The sequence below is a fragment of the Artemia sp. Qi Xiang Cuo genome, chromosome 20, assembly GCF_049724085.1.
Source record: "Artemia sp. Qi Xiang Cuo chromosome 20, ASM4972408v1, whole genome shotgun sequence".
Taxonomy (NCBI): Eukaryota; Metazoa; Arthropoda; class Branchiopoda; order Anostraca; family Artemiidae; genus Artemia; species Artemia sp. Qi Xiang Cuo.
In genome coordinates this window covers 4,744,771-4,759,288 of record NC_142813.1, presented here as the reverse complement: position 1 = coordinate 4,759,288, position 14,518 = coordinate 4,744,771, and the positions used below count along the sequence as shown (strand labels likewise).

At 37.6% G+C, this 14,518-nt stretch overlaps 1 protein-coding gene across 2 annotated transcripts in view; it reads right to left on the bottom strand.

Annotated features, from left to right (window-relative positions):
* The window catches only part of Hsl (hormone-sensitive lipase), a 69,035-nt gene that overhangs the window by 25,929 nt on the left and 28,588 nt on the right, over positions 1–14,518 (bottom strand). For both annotated transcript variants that reach the window (XM_089105736.1, XM_089105737.1), the window contains 2 exons: positions 12,261–12,387; positions 7,365–7,472 (listed from right to left, as the gene is read on the bottom strand). In XM_089105736.1, coding sequence (XP_088961862.1) covers positions 7,365–7,472; positions 12,261–12,387 — 235 coding nt within the window. The remainder of the gene's footprint in view (positions 1–7,364; positions 7,473–12,260; positions 12,388–14,518) is intronic.

The window sequence follows — 14,518 nt, the reverse complement described above, 5'->3', positions numbered from 1 at the left end:
TTTTAAGTTGTGCCCTGGAGGCATATAAGGCTTTTATAGAAGGCGTTGTCGTAGAAACTTCAAAACAGGCTCATTCGATTGAAAATTCAAAGGGCGTTTGCCCTTTTTAATAGTCGAAAGTGATTGGAGGGCAACTAGCCCCCCCCCCCACGCCCATCATTCCTCCAAACACATTCAATCAAAATTGTGAGATAGCCATTTTGTATCGTAGTTGATTTCCAGATAGAAAATATTTTTTTGAGGAGGACACTCCCCCACAACCCTCAGGGTTTTAAGTTATGCCCTGAGGGCATATAAGTTCAATGTTGACAATGTACAGTTTATTATTTTTTTTTCTTTAAAGCAGGGCACTTCATATAGAAGGGCTCGTCGTAAAGACTTCAAAGGGGGCTCATTCAATTAGAAATCGAGAGTTCTAGTGCCCTTTTTAATAGTCGAATGTTATTGGAGAGCAACTAACCCCCCCCCCCTCAAGCTTATCATTCCCCCAAACAGATCCAATCAAAATTTTGAGATAGCAATTTTGTTCAGCGTATTTGATTTCCAGATAGAAAATATGTTTTTGAGGAGGATACTCCCCCACAACCCTCACGGCAAGGGTTTTAAGTTATGCCCTGGAGGCATATAAGGATTTTATTGATAGCATTGTCGTAGAAACTTCAAAACAGGCTCATTAGATTGGAAATTATAAGGGCTAGTGCCCTTTTTAACAATCAAAAGTGATTGAAGGGCAACTAGCCACCACCCCACGCCCATCATTCCCCCAAACACATACAATCAAAATTTTGAGATAGCCATTTTGTTCAGTGTAGTTGATTTCCAGATAGAAAATATGTTTTGAGGAGGACACTCCCCCACAATCCTCGGGGCAAGGGTTTTAAGTTATGCCCTGGGGGCATATAAGGTTTTTATAGAAGGAGTTGTCGTAGAAACTTCAAAACAGGCTCATTCGATTGGAAATTCAAAGGACGTTTGCCCTTTTTAACAGTCAAAAGTGATTGAAGGGCAACTAGCCACCACCCCACGCCCATCATTCCCCCAAAACACATCCAATCAAAATTTTGAGATAGTCATTTTGTTCAGCGTAGTTGATTTCAATATAGAAAATGTGTTTTTGAGGAAGACACTCCCCCACAACCCTCACGGCAAGGGTTTTAAGTTATGCCCTGGAGGCATATAAGGTTTTTATTGATAGCGTTGTCGTAGAAACTTCAAAACAGGCTCATTAGATTGGATATTCAAAGGGTTAGTGCCCTTTCTAATAGTCCAAAGAGATTGGAGGGCAACTAGCCCCCCCAAGCCCCTCTTTCCCCCAAACACATCCAATCCAAATTTTGAGATAGGCATTTTGTCAGCGTAGCAATTTCCAGATAGAAAATATCTTTTTGAGGAGGACACTCCCCCACAACCCTCGGGGCAAGGGTTTTAAGTTATGCCCTGGGGGCATATAAGGTTTTTATAGAAGGCGTTGTCGTAGAAACTTCAAAGCAGGCTCATTCGATTGGAAATTCAAAGGACGTTTGCCCTTTTTAATAGTCGAAAGTGATTGGAGGGCAACTAGCCCCACCCCCACGCCCATCATTCCCCCAAACGCATCCAACCAAAATTTTGAGATAACCATTTTGTTCAGAGTAGTTGATTTCCAGATAGAAAATATGTTGTTGAGGAGGACACTCCCCCACAACCCTCAGGGCAAAGGCTTTAAGTTATGCCCTGGGGGCATAGAAGGTTTTTATAGTAGGCGTTGTCTTAGAAACTTCAAAACAGGCTCATTCGATTGGGAATTCAAAAGGCTAGTGCACTTTTTAATAGTCCAAACTGATTGTAGGCGAGGTAGCCCCCCCACGCCCATCATTTCCCCAAACGCATTCAATCATAATATTGAGATACCGATTTTGTTCAGTGTTGGCTAGTTGATTTCCAGATAGAAAATATGTTTTTTTAGGAGGACACTCCCCCAGAGGACATTTCCCCACAACCCCCAAGGCAAGGGTTTTAAGTTTTGCCCTGGGGGCATATAAGGATTTATAAGAAGGCGTTGTCGTAGAAACTTCAAAACAGGCTTATTCGATTGGAAATTCAAAGGGCTAGTTCCCTTCTTAATAGTCGAAAGTGATTGGAGGGGAACTAACCCCTCCCCCACGCCCATCATTCCCCCAAACACATCCAGTCAAAATTTTGATATAGCCATTTTGTTCAGCATAGTTGATTTCTAGATAGAAAATATATTTTTAAGGAGAACACTCCCCAAGGTTTTAAGTTATGTCCTGGGGTATATAAGGTTTTTATAGAAGGCGTTGTCATAGAAACTTCAAAAGGGGCTCATTTGATTGGAAATTCAAAGGGCTGGTGCCCTTTTTGATAGTCAAATCTTATTGGAGGGCAACTAGATCCCCCAAACGTCCATCAATCACCCAAACATATCCAATCAAAATTTTGAGAAAGCCAGTTTGTTTAGCGTAGGCTAGTTGATTTCCAGATAGAAAATATGTTTTTGAGAAGCACACTCCCCCAAAAACCTCAGGGAAAGGGTTTTAAGTTATGCCCAGGGGGCATATAAGGATTTTATTGATAGCATTGTCGTAGAAACTTCAAAACAGGCTCATTAGATTGGAAATTATAAGGGCTAGTGCCCTTTTTAACAATCAAAAGTGATTGAAGGGCAACTAGCCACCACCCCACGCCCATCATTCCCCCAAGCACATCCAATCAAAACTTTGAGATAGCTATTATATTCAGGGTAGTTGATTTCAAGATGGAAAATGTGTTTTTGAGGAGGAGAATCCCCAACAATCCTGGGGGCAAGGGTATTATGTTGCGCCCTGGGGGCATAAAAAGTTTTTTATAGAAGGAGTTGTCGTATAAACTTCAAAACAGGCTCATTCGATTGGAAATTCAAAGGACGTTTGCCCTTTTTAACAGTCAAAAGTGATTGAAGGGCAACTAGCCACCACCCCACGCCCATCATTCCCCCAAACACATCCAATAAAAATTTTGAGATAGCCATTTTGTTCAGCTTAGTTGATTTCAAGATAGAAAATGTGTTTTTGAGGAAGACACTCCCCCACAACCCTCACGGCAAGGGTTTTAAGTTATGCCCTGGAGGCATATAAGGTTTTTATTGATAGCGTTGTCGTAGAAACTTCAAAACAGGCTCATTAGATTGGATATTCAAAGGGTTAGTGCCCTTTCTAATAGTCCAAAGAGATTGGAGGGCAACTAGCCCCCCCACGCCCATCTTTCCCCCAAACACATCCAATCCAAATTTTGAGATAGGCATTTTGTCAGCGTAGCAGATTTCCAGATAGAAAATATCTTTTTGAGGAGGACACTCCCCCACAACCCTCGGGGCAAGGGTTTTAAGTTATGCCCTGGGGGCATATAAGGTTTTTATAGAAGGCGTTGTCGTAGAAAGTTCAAAGCAGGCTCATTCGATTGGAAATTCAAAGGACGTTTGCCCTTTTTAATAGTCGAAAGTGATTGGAGGGCAACTAGCCCCACCCCCCACGCCCATCATTCCCCCAAACCCATCCAACCAAAATTTTGAGATAACCCTTTTGGTCAGAGGAGTTGATTTCCAGATAGAAAATATGTTGTTGAGGAGGACACTCCCCCAAAACCCTCAGGGCAAAGGCTTTAAGTTATGCCCTGGGGGCATATAAGGTTTTTATAGAAGGCGTTGTCGTAGAAACTTCAAAACAGGCTCATTCGGTTGGGAATTCAAAGGGCTAGTGCCCTTTTAAATAGTTGAAAGTGATTGGAGGGCAACTAGCCCCCACGCCCATCATTCCCCCAAACACATCCAATCAGAATTTTGAGATAGCCATTTTGTTCAGCGTAGGCTAGTTGATTTCCAGATAGAAAATATGTTTTTTTAGGAGGACACTCCCCCAGAGGACATTTCCCCACAACCCCCAAGGCAAGGGTTTTAAGTTTTGCCCTGGGGGCATATAAGGATTTATAAGAAGACGTTGTCGTAGAAACTTCAAAACAGGCTTATTCGATTGGAAATTCAAAGGGCTAGTTCCCTTCTTAATAGTCGAAAGTGATTGGAGGGGAACTAACCCCTCCCCCACGCCCATCATTCCCCCAAACACATCCAGTCAAAATTTTGATATAGCCATTTTGTTCAGCAAAGTTGATTTCTAGATAGAAAATATATTTTTAAGGAGAACACTCCCCAAGGTTTTAAGTTATGTCCTGGGGTATATAAGGTTTTTATAGAAGGCGTTGTCATAGAAACTTCAAAAGGGGCTCATTTGATTGGAAATTCAAAGGGCTGGTGCCCTTTTTGATAGTCAAATCTTATTGGAGGGCAACTAGATCCCCCAAACGTCTATCATTCACCCAAACACATCCAATCAAAATTTTGAGATAGCCAGTTTGTTTAGCGTAGGCTAGTTGATTTACAGATAGAAAATATGTTTTTGAGAAGGACACTCCTCCACAACCCTCAGGGCAAGGGTTTTAAGTCATGCCCTGGGCGCATATAAGGTTTTTATAAAAGGCATTGTCGTAGAAACTTCAAAAAAGGCTAATTCGATTGGAAATTCAAAGGCTAGTGCCCTTTTTAATAGTCGAAAGTGATTAGTAATATTTTTTGTTGCTGTTGTTGTTTAGACCAGGACATATCTTATCGAAGGATTTGTCGTGGGAACTTCGAAAGGGGCTCATTCGATTCAAAATAGAAAGGGTTGATGCCCTTTTTAATAGTCAAAAGTGATTGGAGGGCAACTAATTTCCATTCCACTGCCACCCTCCCATTGGCCCATTATGTTTAAAAATTAAATATTGCCTTAAGATTAAATCAAAATGCACTGTGATAATGATAACTCCCAACAAGACAATTCAGCAGTATCCCAAGAACGACTGAGGATATTATGTTCAAAGTTTCAAGGCTACTTCTGCTCTTAAAATTTAACCAAAGCAAAATAGTGTAAGAGTATCCAAGCTATCAAAGAAAGTAAACAGATATTTTTGCGAATGGTATCAAGTTTTCCATTTCAGGTCAACTAGAGGAGGTATGAAACTAAGTTAAACAGTACTATTTGTGTCCAGATTTTCAAAAGGGTGTATGTAGCTAAAATTTGCTCGACATTTTTCTCCAGTATACAAATAGCAGGCCAAACTATAATGTCTTAAAAAACAAATATATTTAAATTATTATTTTCTTTTCCCCTGAAAAGTCTATATCAATATAAAACAAGCAGAAATTAATTTAAAAAACTTTTTTAACAAAACAAGCTTTTCAAAGAAAAGTAAAGAACTCCATTAAACAAAAAATGAGCAAAAATAAAATCAAATAATCTACGAAGCTCGAAACTACCACAAATCAGCATCGATAAATAAATGAAACCCAAAACGAACAGAAATTACAATAAAAACCGAGTCAAACTCAAAACGAACAGAAATTAACATAAGTTGGGCGCAAAACCCCTATGCCTTCCCAAGGCCAGAACAAAATTTGCACTTTACTGAAAAAATACGAATGATGTGAATTGTGAGCTTAATATACATATACTGATATTTAGTAATCAAAATGTTAAAATTATTTGATTTATTAAAGTTATAAAAGTAAAGACATTTATATTTTTTCAGTAAAGTGCAAATTTTGTTCTGGCCTTGGGAAGGCATAGGGGTTTTGCGCCCAACTTATGTTAATTTCTGCTCGTTTTGAGTTTGACTCGTTTATTTTTTGTAATTTCTGTTCGTTTTGGGTTTCATTTATTTTTCGATGCTGATTTGTGGTAGTTTCAAGCTTGGTAGATTATTTGATTTTATTTTTGCTCATTTTTTGCTTAATGGAGTTCTTTACTTTTCTTTGAAAAACTTAATTGTGGAAGAAGTTTTTTGAATTAATTGTTGAAAAAGCCAAGACAGATAGTCCGAGTAATAGAAAGGGAAATTCTATTCCTATGCATCAAGCGTTTTCAGCTGCGAAGTTTCAACCCCTTGTTTTCCTCGAGAACCCATTTTGTGAAAACACTTGATGGACTAGACGAGAACAACCCGTGTTCCAACCCGCTGAGCCTTAAAACGAGGCTTAGACACAGTGTAAAATGCGCCCATTTCCCATATACCTCATGGATTTCTGATCAATATAGATATGGCGTTAGGCTCTGCATAATACACAAGGCAAAAAAACAGATTTGAGCGACAAAATAGGGTATGTGGACCAAAATAGGGTCGGTCTAATTTTTGAAAAACAGTACCTAGTACCCTCAGATGGTTAATAACAGTCCCACTTCGCAAATCACAAAATATTGTCCATTTAAAAAGCACTTAAACCCAAAGAGAGAACTCGATAATGGCGACTTTGCTGATGATGTTACACTTCTTGTTGATTACAAAGGAGATATTCATAACACAAAACAAAGGAACTAGGGCGCATAGCCAATACTGTTGGACTCTCAATATGTCCTAATAAGACTAAATGAGGGTCAAATACGATCATTCGCCTTTGGGTTCATGGACTTCTGGTCAACAGAAGTCAAATATGGTCATTCCCCATAGTGCTCGTGGACACCCTGTCCACAGAATTCAAAGACGGTCATTTTCCACAACCAGCTTACGAACTTTTGGTCAATTGAAGTCCATGAATTCGTTCCCTATAGATCTCATGGACTACTGGTCAACAGAAGTCAATTCTAGTTAGAAGAAAATCAAGAAGTGAGAGTTCAAATATCTCAGCAGCATTCTTACGCAAGATCCTAATTCCAACTTACAAATGCCACGCCAGATGGCATTGGCTGTCTCTGCCTTCAGTTGCCTCAGATATGTTTGGAGAAATAAAAATATCTGAAGATAAAGATAGGAATTAATAATAGCAACATTCTTTCCACTGTGCAGCAATGTGCAGCTAGAAAGACGATTCAAACAAGTCAATGACAGTTCCCTAATGTCTATCTTGAATATAATCGACAGTGATATTAAGAAACGATAGAATTTTTGCTAGAATAATCCATGACCCCATTTTCGATTTCATTAGAAAGCGGTGACAGATACATCAGGTAAAGCCTATCAACGGAAGTTGATAGGCTGTCAGATGACATGTTGCGTTGGACACTCCCCTTGTCGCCGGAGGACATTAAGAAAAGGAGAATTCTTGGCAGGTGACTTGAGGTGGAGGAGCTTTGATCGAAAGTACGGGACAGATCGTTTTGGCGAGCCACTGTTGCATGATAAGTCTCCAAGGCTGAGATTACCTAAGTCTAAGTAAGTAAGATCCATTGTATTAAGTTGTTGTCACTCCTATTTTGACAAGCGATAGAAAGATGAGAAAAATTGATAGAAAGAATTAGAGAAAGAATAAGAGGAAAAAAAAGACAGACGATGGAGTGGGAATAGATTGGTGCTTCACTTACCAGTTTCAGCCAAAAACCAGAACGACTGAATAAATTCAACGGACGCATGACGAGACAACGACACAACTTTATTTCTGCGTCTCTTGTGATTTACCAAGTAGTAGGCACCTAAAACAACAGCAAAGAATAAATAAAATTCTGATTCCTTAATTCCAGGAATGATGTTTCCTATCCCTACATTCCCAGCCATAGGGCATTGTGGGAGGGAGCGTGTTTGATGCTGCTGTTTCTTTTTTTTATTACAAATCCAACTTGTCTTAAGAGATTAAAAATATAGTTGGTTGAGTATAGGATTAAGGTGTTTTATATATGTTTACAAATTTGTCTTCTCTATTTAAGCTGAACAAACTATTCATCTATCTAGATCATGGGTCTCCGAACTACGGCCCGTCAGGCTCTCTCATCCGGCCCCAAGAGACCTCTTATTCTCCAAATAAAGATGGTGCTATATGATTTCAGTTACTGTTCAATCACTGAAATGGTATAACGCCATCTAATAGAAGTTATTTAATGGTTTGCAGCTTGTTGAGGACTTGATTATTTTGGTCACAGTTTGCCAGTTGGGGGCAAACTGTTTGCCACCCACTGTTTGCTACCACTGGTGGCAGACTACTGCAATCAGGAGGGTTTGGGATCTATCAGATAGCACCTTGCTTCGTAGCAGTATGTATATTATCAGAATAATATATATCTAGTCACATTATTTATTTCTAATCACATTAATATCCCGTTGGTCTTTGGACATTCGATTGAAAATCTTGAGACCGTTTACAAAAAGATATTTCTGATCACTTAAATTGATTTTTACTGTCATATAATACTTCTGAGTTTCTTGTGAGTTTCTACGGCTCTGGCCTCTCTTAAGCCTGGGGCAAAATCTTGATTTGTGCCCCCCCCCCTCCCAAAAATTCTCAGGCCAAATTTTAACAAAATTGTCATTTAAACGAAATTTTTCATTTATTCAAATGTGACAAAATTATTTAACTCTCTTTTACTTAAAAGAGTTCCATTTATTTAAATCATAATCCCTTTAATATTAAATTTAATATATGTTATTTAAAATTTTCATTATTCATTTTAATATTTAAAATTTAATATTAAATTTTAAATTTAATATTAAATCCATTTATTTAAATCTCTACAAAATTATTAATTATCTCATTCTAATTGATTGCTTCTAATTATTTGCGTTCTTATTAACGTTCTCATTAACGTTAAACCATTTAGTCACTCTTAGCCCACAGCAAATCTGACGTACGTTAACATTAATTTAAGTTTATTACTTATAACGTTATTACTTTATAACATTAATTTATAGGCCACCGCTAGCCACCGCCACTGCAATCGCTAAAAATATTTAATAGGTAACTCTTACGTTTGCTAAAACCTCTTCAGACAGAACAATAAATTTTACCAACGCTAAAATTAATTAAATTCGAACTACTTACTTTAGTTTTCTAGGAACCCTGAATAAATCAAAATTTCGAAGTCAATTTGCTTATACTTACTGCCAACTAAGCCCTTCACTTTATTTTAAAAGAAATAAAATTTCAAAAATTACAAGATGATAATAACCGATAGATGATTTATTTGAAATTTTGTGCCCCTAAAATTTCTGCGCCCAAGGAGAGTCTCCTCCCTAGAACCGCGTCTGATCATAGACGTTAAAAATTTTTTTGAGTTGAAAAAAAAATTTGTGCAATAAAATCATTGATGGCTACCATCCTTATGTACTTATATATACTTATATAATATTACTTATATATACTTATATAATATATGTGTATGTACTTATATAATGATGTACACACATCATTATATGCAGGGCCGTTCCAAGAATTAGTAGCAAACTGGTCATAACTAATTATGGCCCTACCTCCCAACTCAAATATAAAAAAAAAGCCCCAGCCACGACGTCCTCCCAGCCATAGAACCCACCTGACCACGGCGCCCAGGGTAGATTGCCCCGGTCGTCCCCTCCCTTTGAATGGCCCTGATTACATGCGTGAATCAATAAGCATGTATAGCAGTATATGTGTTATATTGTGGCTTCAAATTATAGTTTCCTTTGAGAATTATCTAAACTTGCTTGGAAAAGGGGAAAATTTTCCCTTTTTTACTTATAGTTTACTATGTAAATTATATAAAATTTCCTGGAAAAGAGGAAAACATTCCTTTTTTACTTGTAGTTTACTTTAAGAATTATCTAAACTTGCTTGGAAAAGAGGAAATTTTTCCTTTTTTACTTTGTAGTTTACTTTGGGAATGACATAAACTTGCTTGGAAAAATTTCCTTTTTTTGCTTATAGTTTACTTTGGGAATGACATAAACTTGCTTGGAAAAATTTCCTTTTTTTGCTTATAGTTTACTTTGAGAATGATATAAACTTGCTTGGAAAAGAGGATTTTTTTTTTCTTTATATTTTGAGAATGATCTAAACTTGTCTGGAAAAGATGATTTTTTTTTTTTTTCTTATAGTTTACTTTGAGAATGATCTAAACTTGCTTAGAAAAGAGGGATATGTTTCTTTTTTTTAATTATAGTTTAATTTGATAATGATCTAAACTTCCTTGGAAAAGAGGAAAATTTTCCTTTTTTTATTCATAGTTTACTTTGGGAATGACATAAACTTGCTTGGAAAAATTTCTTTTTTTTTGCTTATAGTTTACTTTGAGAATGATCTAAACTTGCTTGGAAAAGAGGAAAATGTTTCTTTTTTTACTTATAGTTTACTTTGAGAATGATCTAAACTTCCTTGGAAAAGAGAAAATTTTCATTTTTTTATTCATAGTTTACTTTGGGAATGACATAAACTTGCTTGGAAAAATTTCGTTTTTTTTGCTTATAGTTTACTTTGAGAATGATATAAACTTGCTTGGAAAAGAGGATTTTTTTTTTTTTTATTTTGAGAATGATCTAAACTTGTCTGGAAAAGAGGATTTTTTTTTTTACTTATGCTTTACTTTGAGAATGATCTAAAATTGCTTGGGAAAGAGAAACAAATTTCCTTTTTTCAACGATTTTCAGGCAATTTTCGGCGCATTTTAAAAGTGTAAAATATTGCAAAGACGTGATTCAGCAAATGGGTAAAACCGAATTTCAGCTATCGAAAAACAGCAAAATACTTTTTCTTAAGTTAAAAAGTTAAAACCATAGGACTACAGAAAATAGCATACCGAAAACTTGCACGGCGACACATAAACATTAATTACTCGTAGTAAATTAAGTATTTACCATCCCATTTGAATAACCACCCTAACATTCTTTCAAGTGTTCAAAAATCTATTAAAAAGTATTCTTTGCCCTCAAAATATACAGTGCACGAAGCCGTTCCTTAGTGGCAGTCAAGGCCGTATCCAGGGGGAGGGGGGGGGGGGGGGGGGTACCCGGTTTGACCCCCCCCCCCGAAATTTTTGACCGACTCGAAATAAGTCGAAAATTAGTAAAACCTAGGTAAAAATCAGTAAAATTAGTCGAAAACTGAGTCAAAAATTAGTAACCCCCCCCCCCCAAAAGAAAAGTCAAAAATTAGTAAACCCCCCCCCCCTGAACAAAAATCCTGGATACGGCCCTGGTGGCAGTCACTAAAAACAACACCCAATCCCATGGATAAAAATCCCAATGGATATGATAAAAACCCAATCCCAATCCCAATGGATAAAACCCAAAAATCCCAATCCCAATGGATAAAAACATACAGGCTACCTGGATCCTGCAACAAGGGATACTTGGATCCTGCAGTAAAAGGGATACTTGGATAAACATACAAACCGAGAGCCACCACCAGTCCAAAATTAGGGGTGCCACCAACCACCACCCCTCCAACCACCAAACTCCAACCACCAACCATGAGAGCCACCAACCCTCCAAAATCCTAACAACGTGTAAATGATACTTTGATTTTACAACTTGGCAACTTATTGCACACAATAAGAGGCATCCTGAGGTGGACACACGGGCCCACAGCCACCAACCTTCCGAGGTTAGGGGTAGGATATATCTGGTAACATCATGTAGAAGCTACGTTGACCCAATCACTGAGCCACTTATTAGACACAGTATTAGGATGGACATACGGGCCCACAGCTACCAACCTTCCGAGTTTAGGGACAGGAGATCTGCAGTAACAACATGTACAGGCTAAATTGATCCTGCAGCTAAGCATATTATTACACAGGGTAAGAGGTATACTGAGGTAGAAATACGGAACCACATCCACCAATCGTCCAAGAGACGCAGAAGGAGATTTGTAGCAAGCCCGTATGTACACAGACACTCTTGAACATCGGAATAAATTTGAATAATTAGCAATCTCGGTGAATTTTCTCTCAAAAGACTTTAGCAAAAAAAAAAGAATCGGATAAAACTCCAAAGACTGTGGACTAAACACAATTTTTTTCAAATACTAGATGCAAAGGGCTATCACATGGAAAGTCCCAGAGGCTACTAATCCCCAAGAAAAATAAAAATATTTTCAATTAAAGGGCTATATACTCAATTAAAGGGCAATAAAGGGCTATCATATGGAAAGTCCCAGAGGCTCCTAATCCCCAAGAAGAATGAAAATATACTCAATTAAAATATTTCACAGAAACTCAAAAGTTAACGTGATGTTTTCCATCCCTTTCCCAAACTGATGTATACTAGAGTACCCCTGCCCCCAACAAATTTCGGCAGGTATATTTCCTGCAGAACCTCCTGCGTATTTCCTGCAGAACCTGGGAGGTTTCTGCAGGAACCTCTCATCTTAAAGACGGTTGGTGGTTCTTTGCTAGAACCACAAAATTTTTTGAATGCAAAAAGCTATGATGCAAGTTGCGATACCCAAGTTGAACTTCTATCTCAACACTAAAACAGTTTATAACGCATGAAGAAAAAGAAGAAAACAATCTTACATTTAGCCAAAAACCGGGGGAGTTGAACAGCACGATGATCTTCCGCTGATGTCCCAAAATAGATGTCACTATATGCTGCCATCCCGGCGGAAACAAACTTTAAGTAGTGCCTCATCGACTGACTGAACTATATGAAAAAAAACTTTAAATGGAAACTTTTACAGCGCTGCACGTGCAAATCGTTGGTCAATAACGCACAATCGTGTAATCATCGGTATTGCAATTCGGTCTAAGTGTCAATGGTCACGCTTATTTAAGGTTTATTTAACGTATTATTTAACTTCTCTCCCCCAAAAAATCATTTTAAGACATTTAAATATTTAAAAAAATATGTTTCCTAGTTCATTTCGAACATACGTTTTAAGATTCCACATTCAATTTTGGTAATTGATTATAAATCCTTCAATTCTTAATGTAAAGTACAGGAAAAGATATAGAAAAAATGAAAAAGCGTGTGACAATTTGGATGTGAAGGAAGATTTACTTTGTGAGGAAGAATTAGCGACAATACTAAAAGGATTAAAAAATAATAAGGCCCCAGGTGCAGATACTGTGGTAAATGAGTTTTTTTTTAAATATGGTGGTTATGAAGTTAAAGGCACGTTACTGAAGATTATGAATATGATTTTTGAACAAGGATAAGAACCTAGTGGTTTTAAGAAAAACTATAATTAAACCTATAATATTATAATTATATTATGCTTAACTATAATTATAATAAGAAATGTGATAAGAGTTGATGTGATAATTATATATGCATTGGCTTGGTCTCAGTTGGAAGCAAATTACTTAGTGTGATGATACTTTTTAGACTTAGAGATACTGTAGATAAAGATTTAAGAGAAGAACAGAGTAGTTTTACAAACAGGAGAGGATGCATTAACCAAATTTTCACCCTTGAAATTATTAATTAAGAAGTGCCTGAGTCATCAAACTATTTGGTCCTCAGTTTTATAGATTATGAGCATGCATTTCATTCAGCTGATAAAAGAACTTTAGCTAAGGTCTTATCCTTGTATGGTATACCAGATAAACACATTAAAGTGATTAGTGTTATGTACGAGAATAACATTGCTGCAGTTAAGGCAGGAAATGAGGTTAGGAGCTTGTTTCGTATTAAATCAGGAGTTAAGCAGAATTGAGTCCTATCCCCATTTACATGGACCATTTTGATGGTCCTAAGGAGTACAACAAAAGCAATGGGAGAACACGGAATGAAATGGGGAAGTACAACTCTCCTAGACTTAGGTTATGCTGATGAGTTAAGCATCTTAGATGAAAGTGTTAGAAAAATGAATAAATTTTTTGAGGTTTTGCGAGTTCAGGGTGAAAGAATAGGGTTGAAAATGAATTTTAAGAAGACTAAGTCGCCAAGACTGAGTGAAGATGAAGAGGTGATGTTGGGTAACGAGAAGAGCGATCAGGTGGGCAGCTTCGATCACCGGTAATTCAGTAATTATTCGGTAGATTTACTAGTAAAGACGGCGGGTGCAGTGAAAACATTAAAAAGTCGAATAGGCAAGTCCAAGGGTGTTTTCACAGTTGAAAAAAAAATTGAAGAATAGTAAGATAAGTCTGTGCACCAAGATTAGAATACCGGAAGCTACAGTGTTGACAGAGGTCGAGTATGGCTCTGAAGCTTGGGCGCTCCCAAAAACGGTGGATTTTCTAGATGTTTTCCAGAAAAGCTGCCTACGGATTATTTTGGGTAGCCGACAGACAGACCGTATCTCAAACAGTAAGCTGTGTGGAAAATGTGGGTTAATCCCGCTTTCTAGAGCTATACTGGGAGGCAGGTTGAGATGGCTTTGACACTAAAGTTTTGCGGATAAAGGGTGACAGATTGCTCAAGATCGTATTTTTCGACCAACTGTCTAGGGCCAAACCAAAATCAGGTCGTCCCCAGATGGGGTGAGAGGATGTCATAAGGAAAGATTTATGGAAGATGGGAATTTCTTGGGAGGGTATACAGAGGGAGGCTTTAAATAGAGTGAGAGGGAAAAAGAACGGCCGTATCTATGTTGGCCTCGAGCGGCTTGGTGCTGCAGTGAGTTGTTAGTAGTAGTAGTAGTGGTCTCCTTATTCTTTGAATATTTGGAGACATTAATACGCAATTCCTGAAAACTTTGGTCTTCCGAAATTATTTCCTTTCGCGTTAGTTTTCAGCAAAAATAATGCACGGGTTCATTATTAGGGCGGTGCTAAAATTGTCTAGGAATAGGGTTCATTTCATAGTGTCAGTAAATTCATTTCATAGT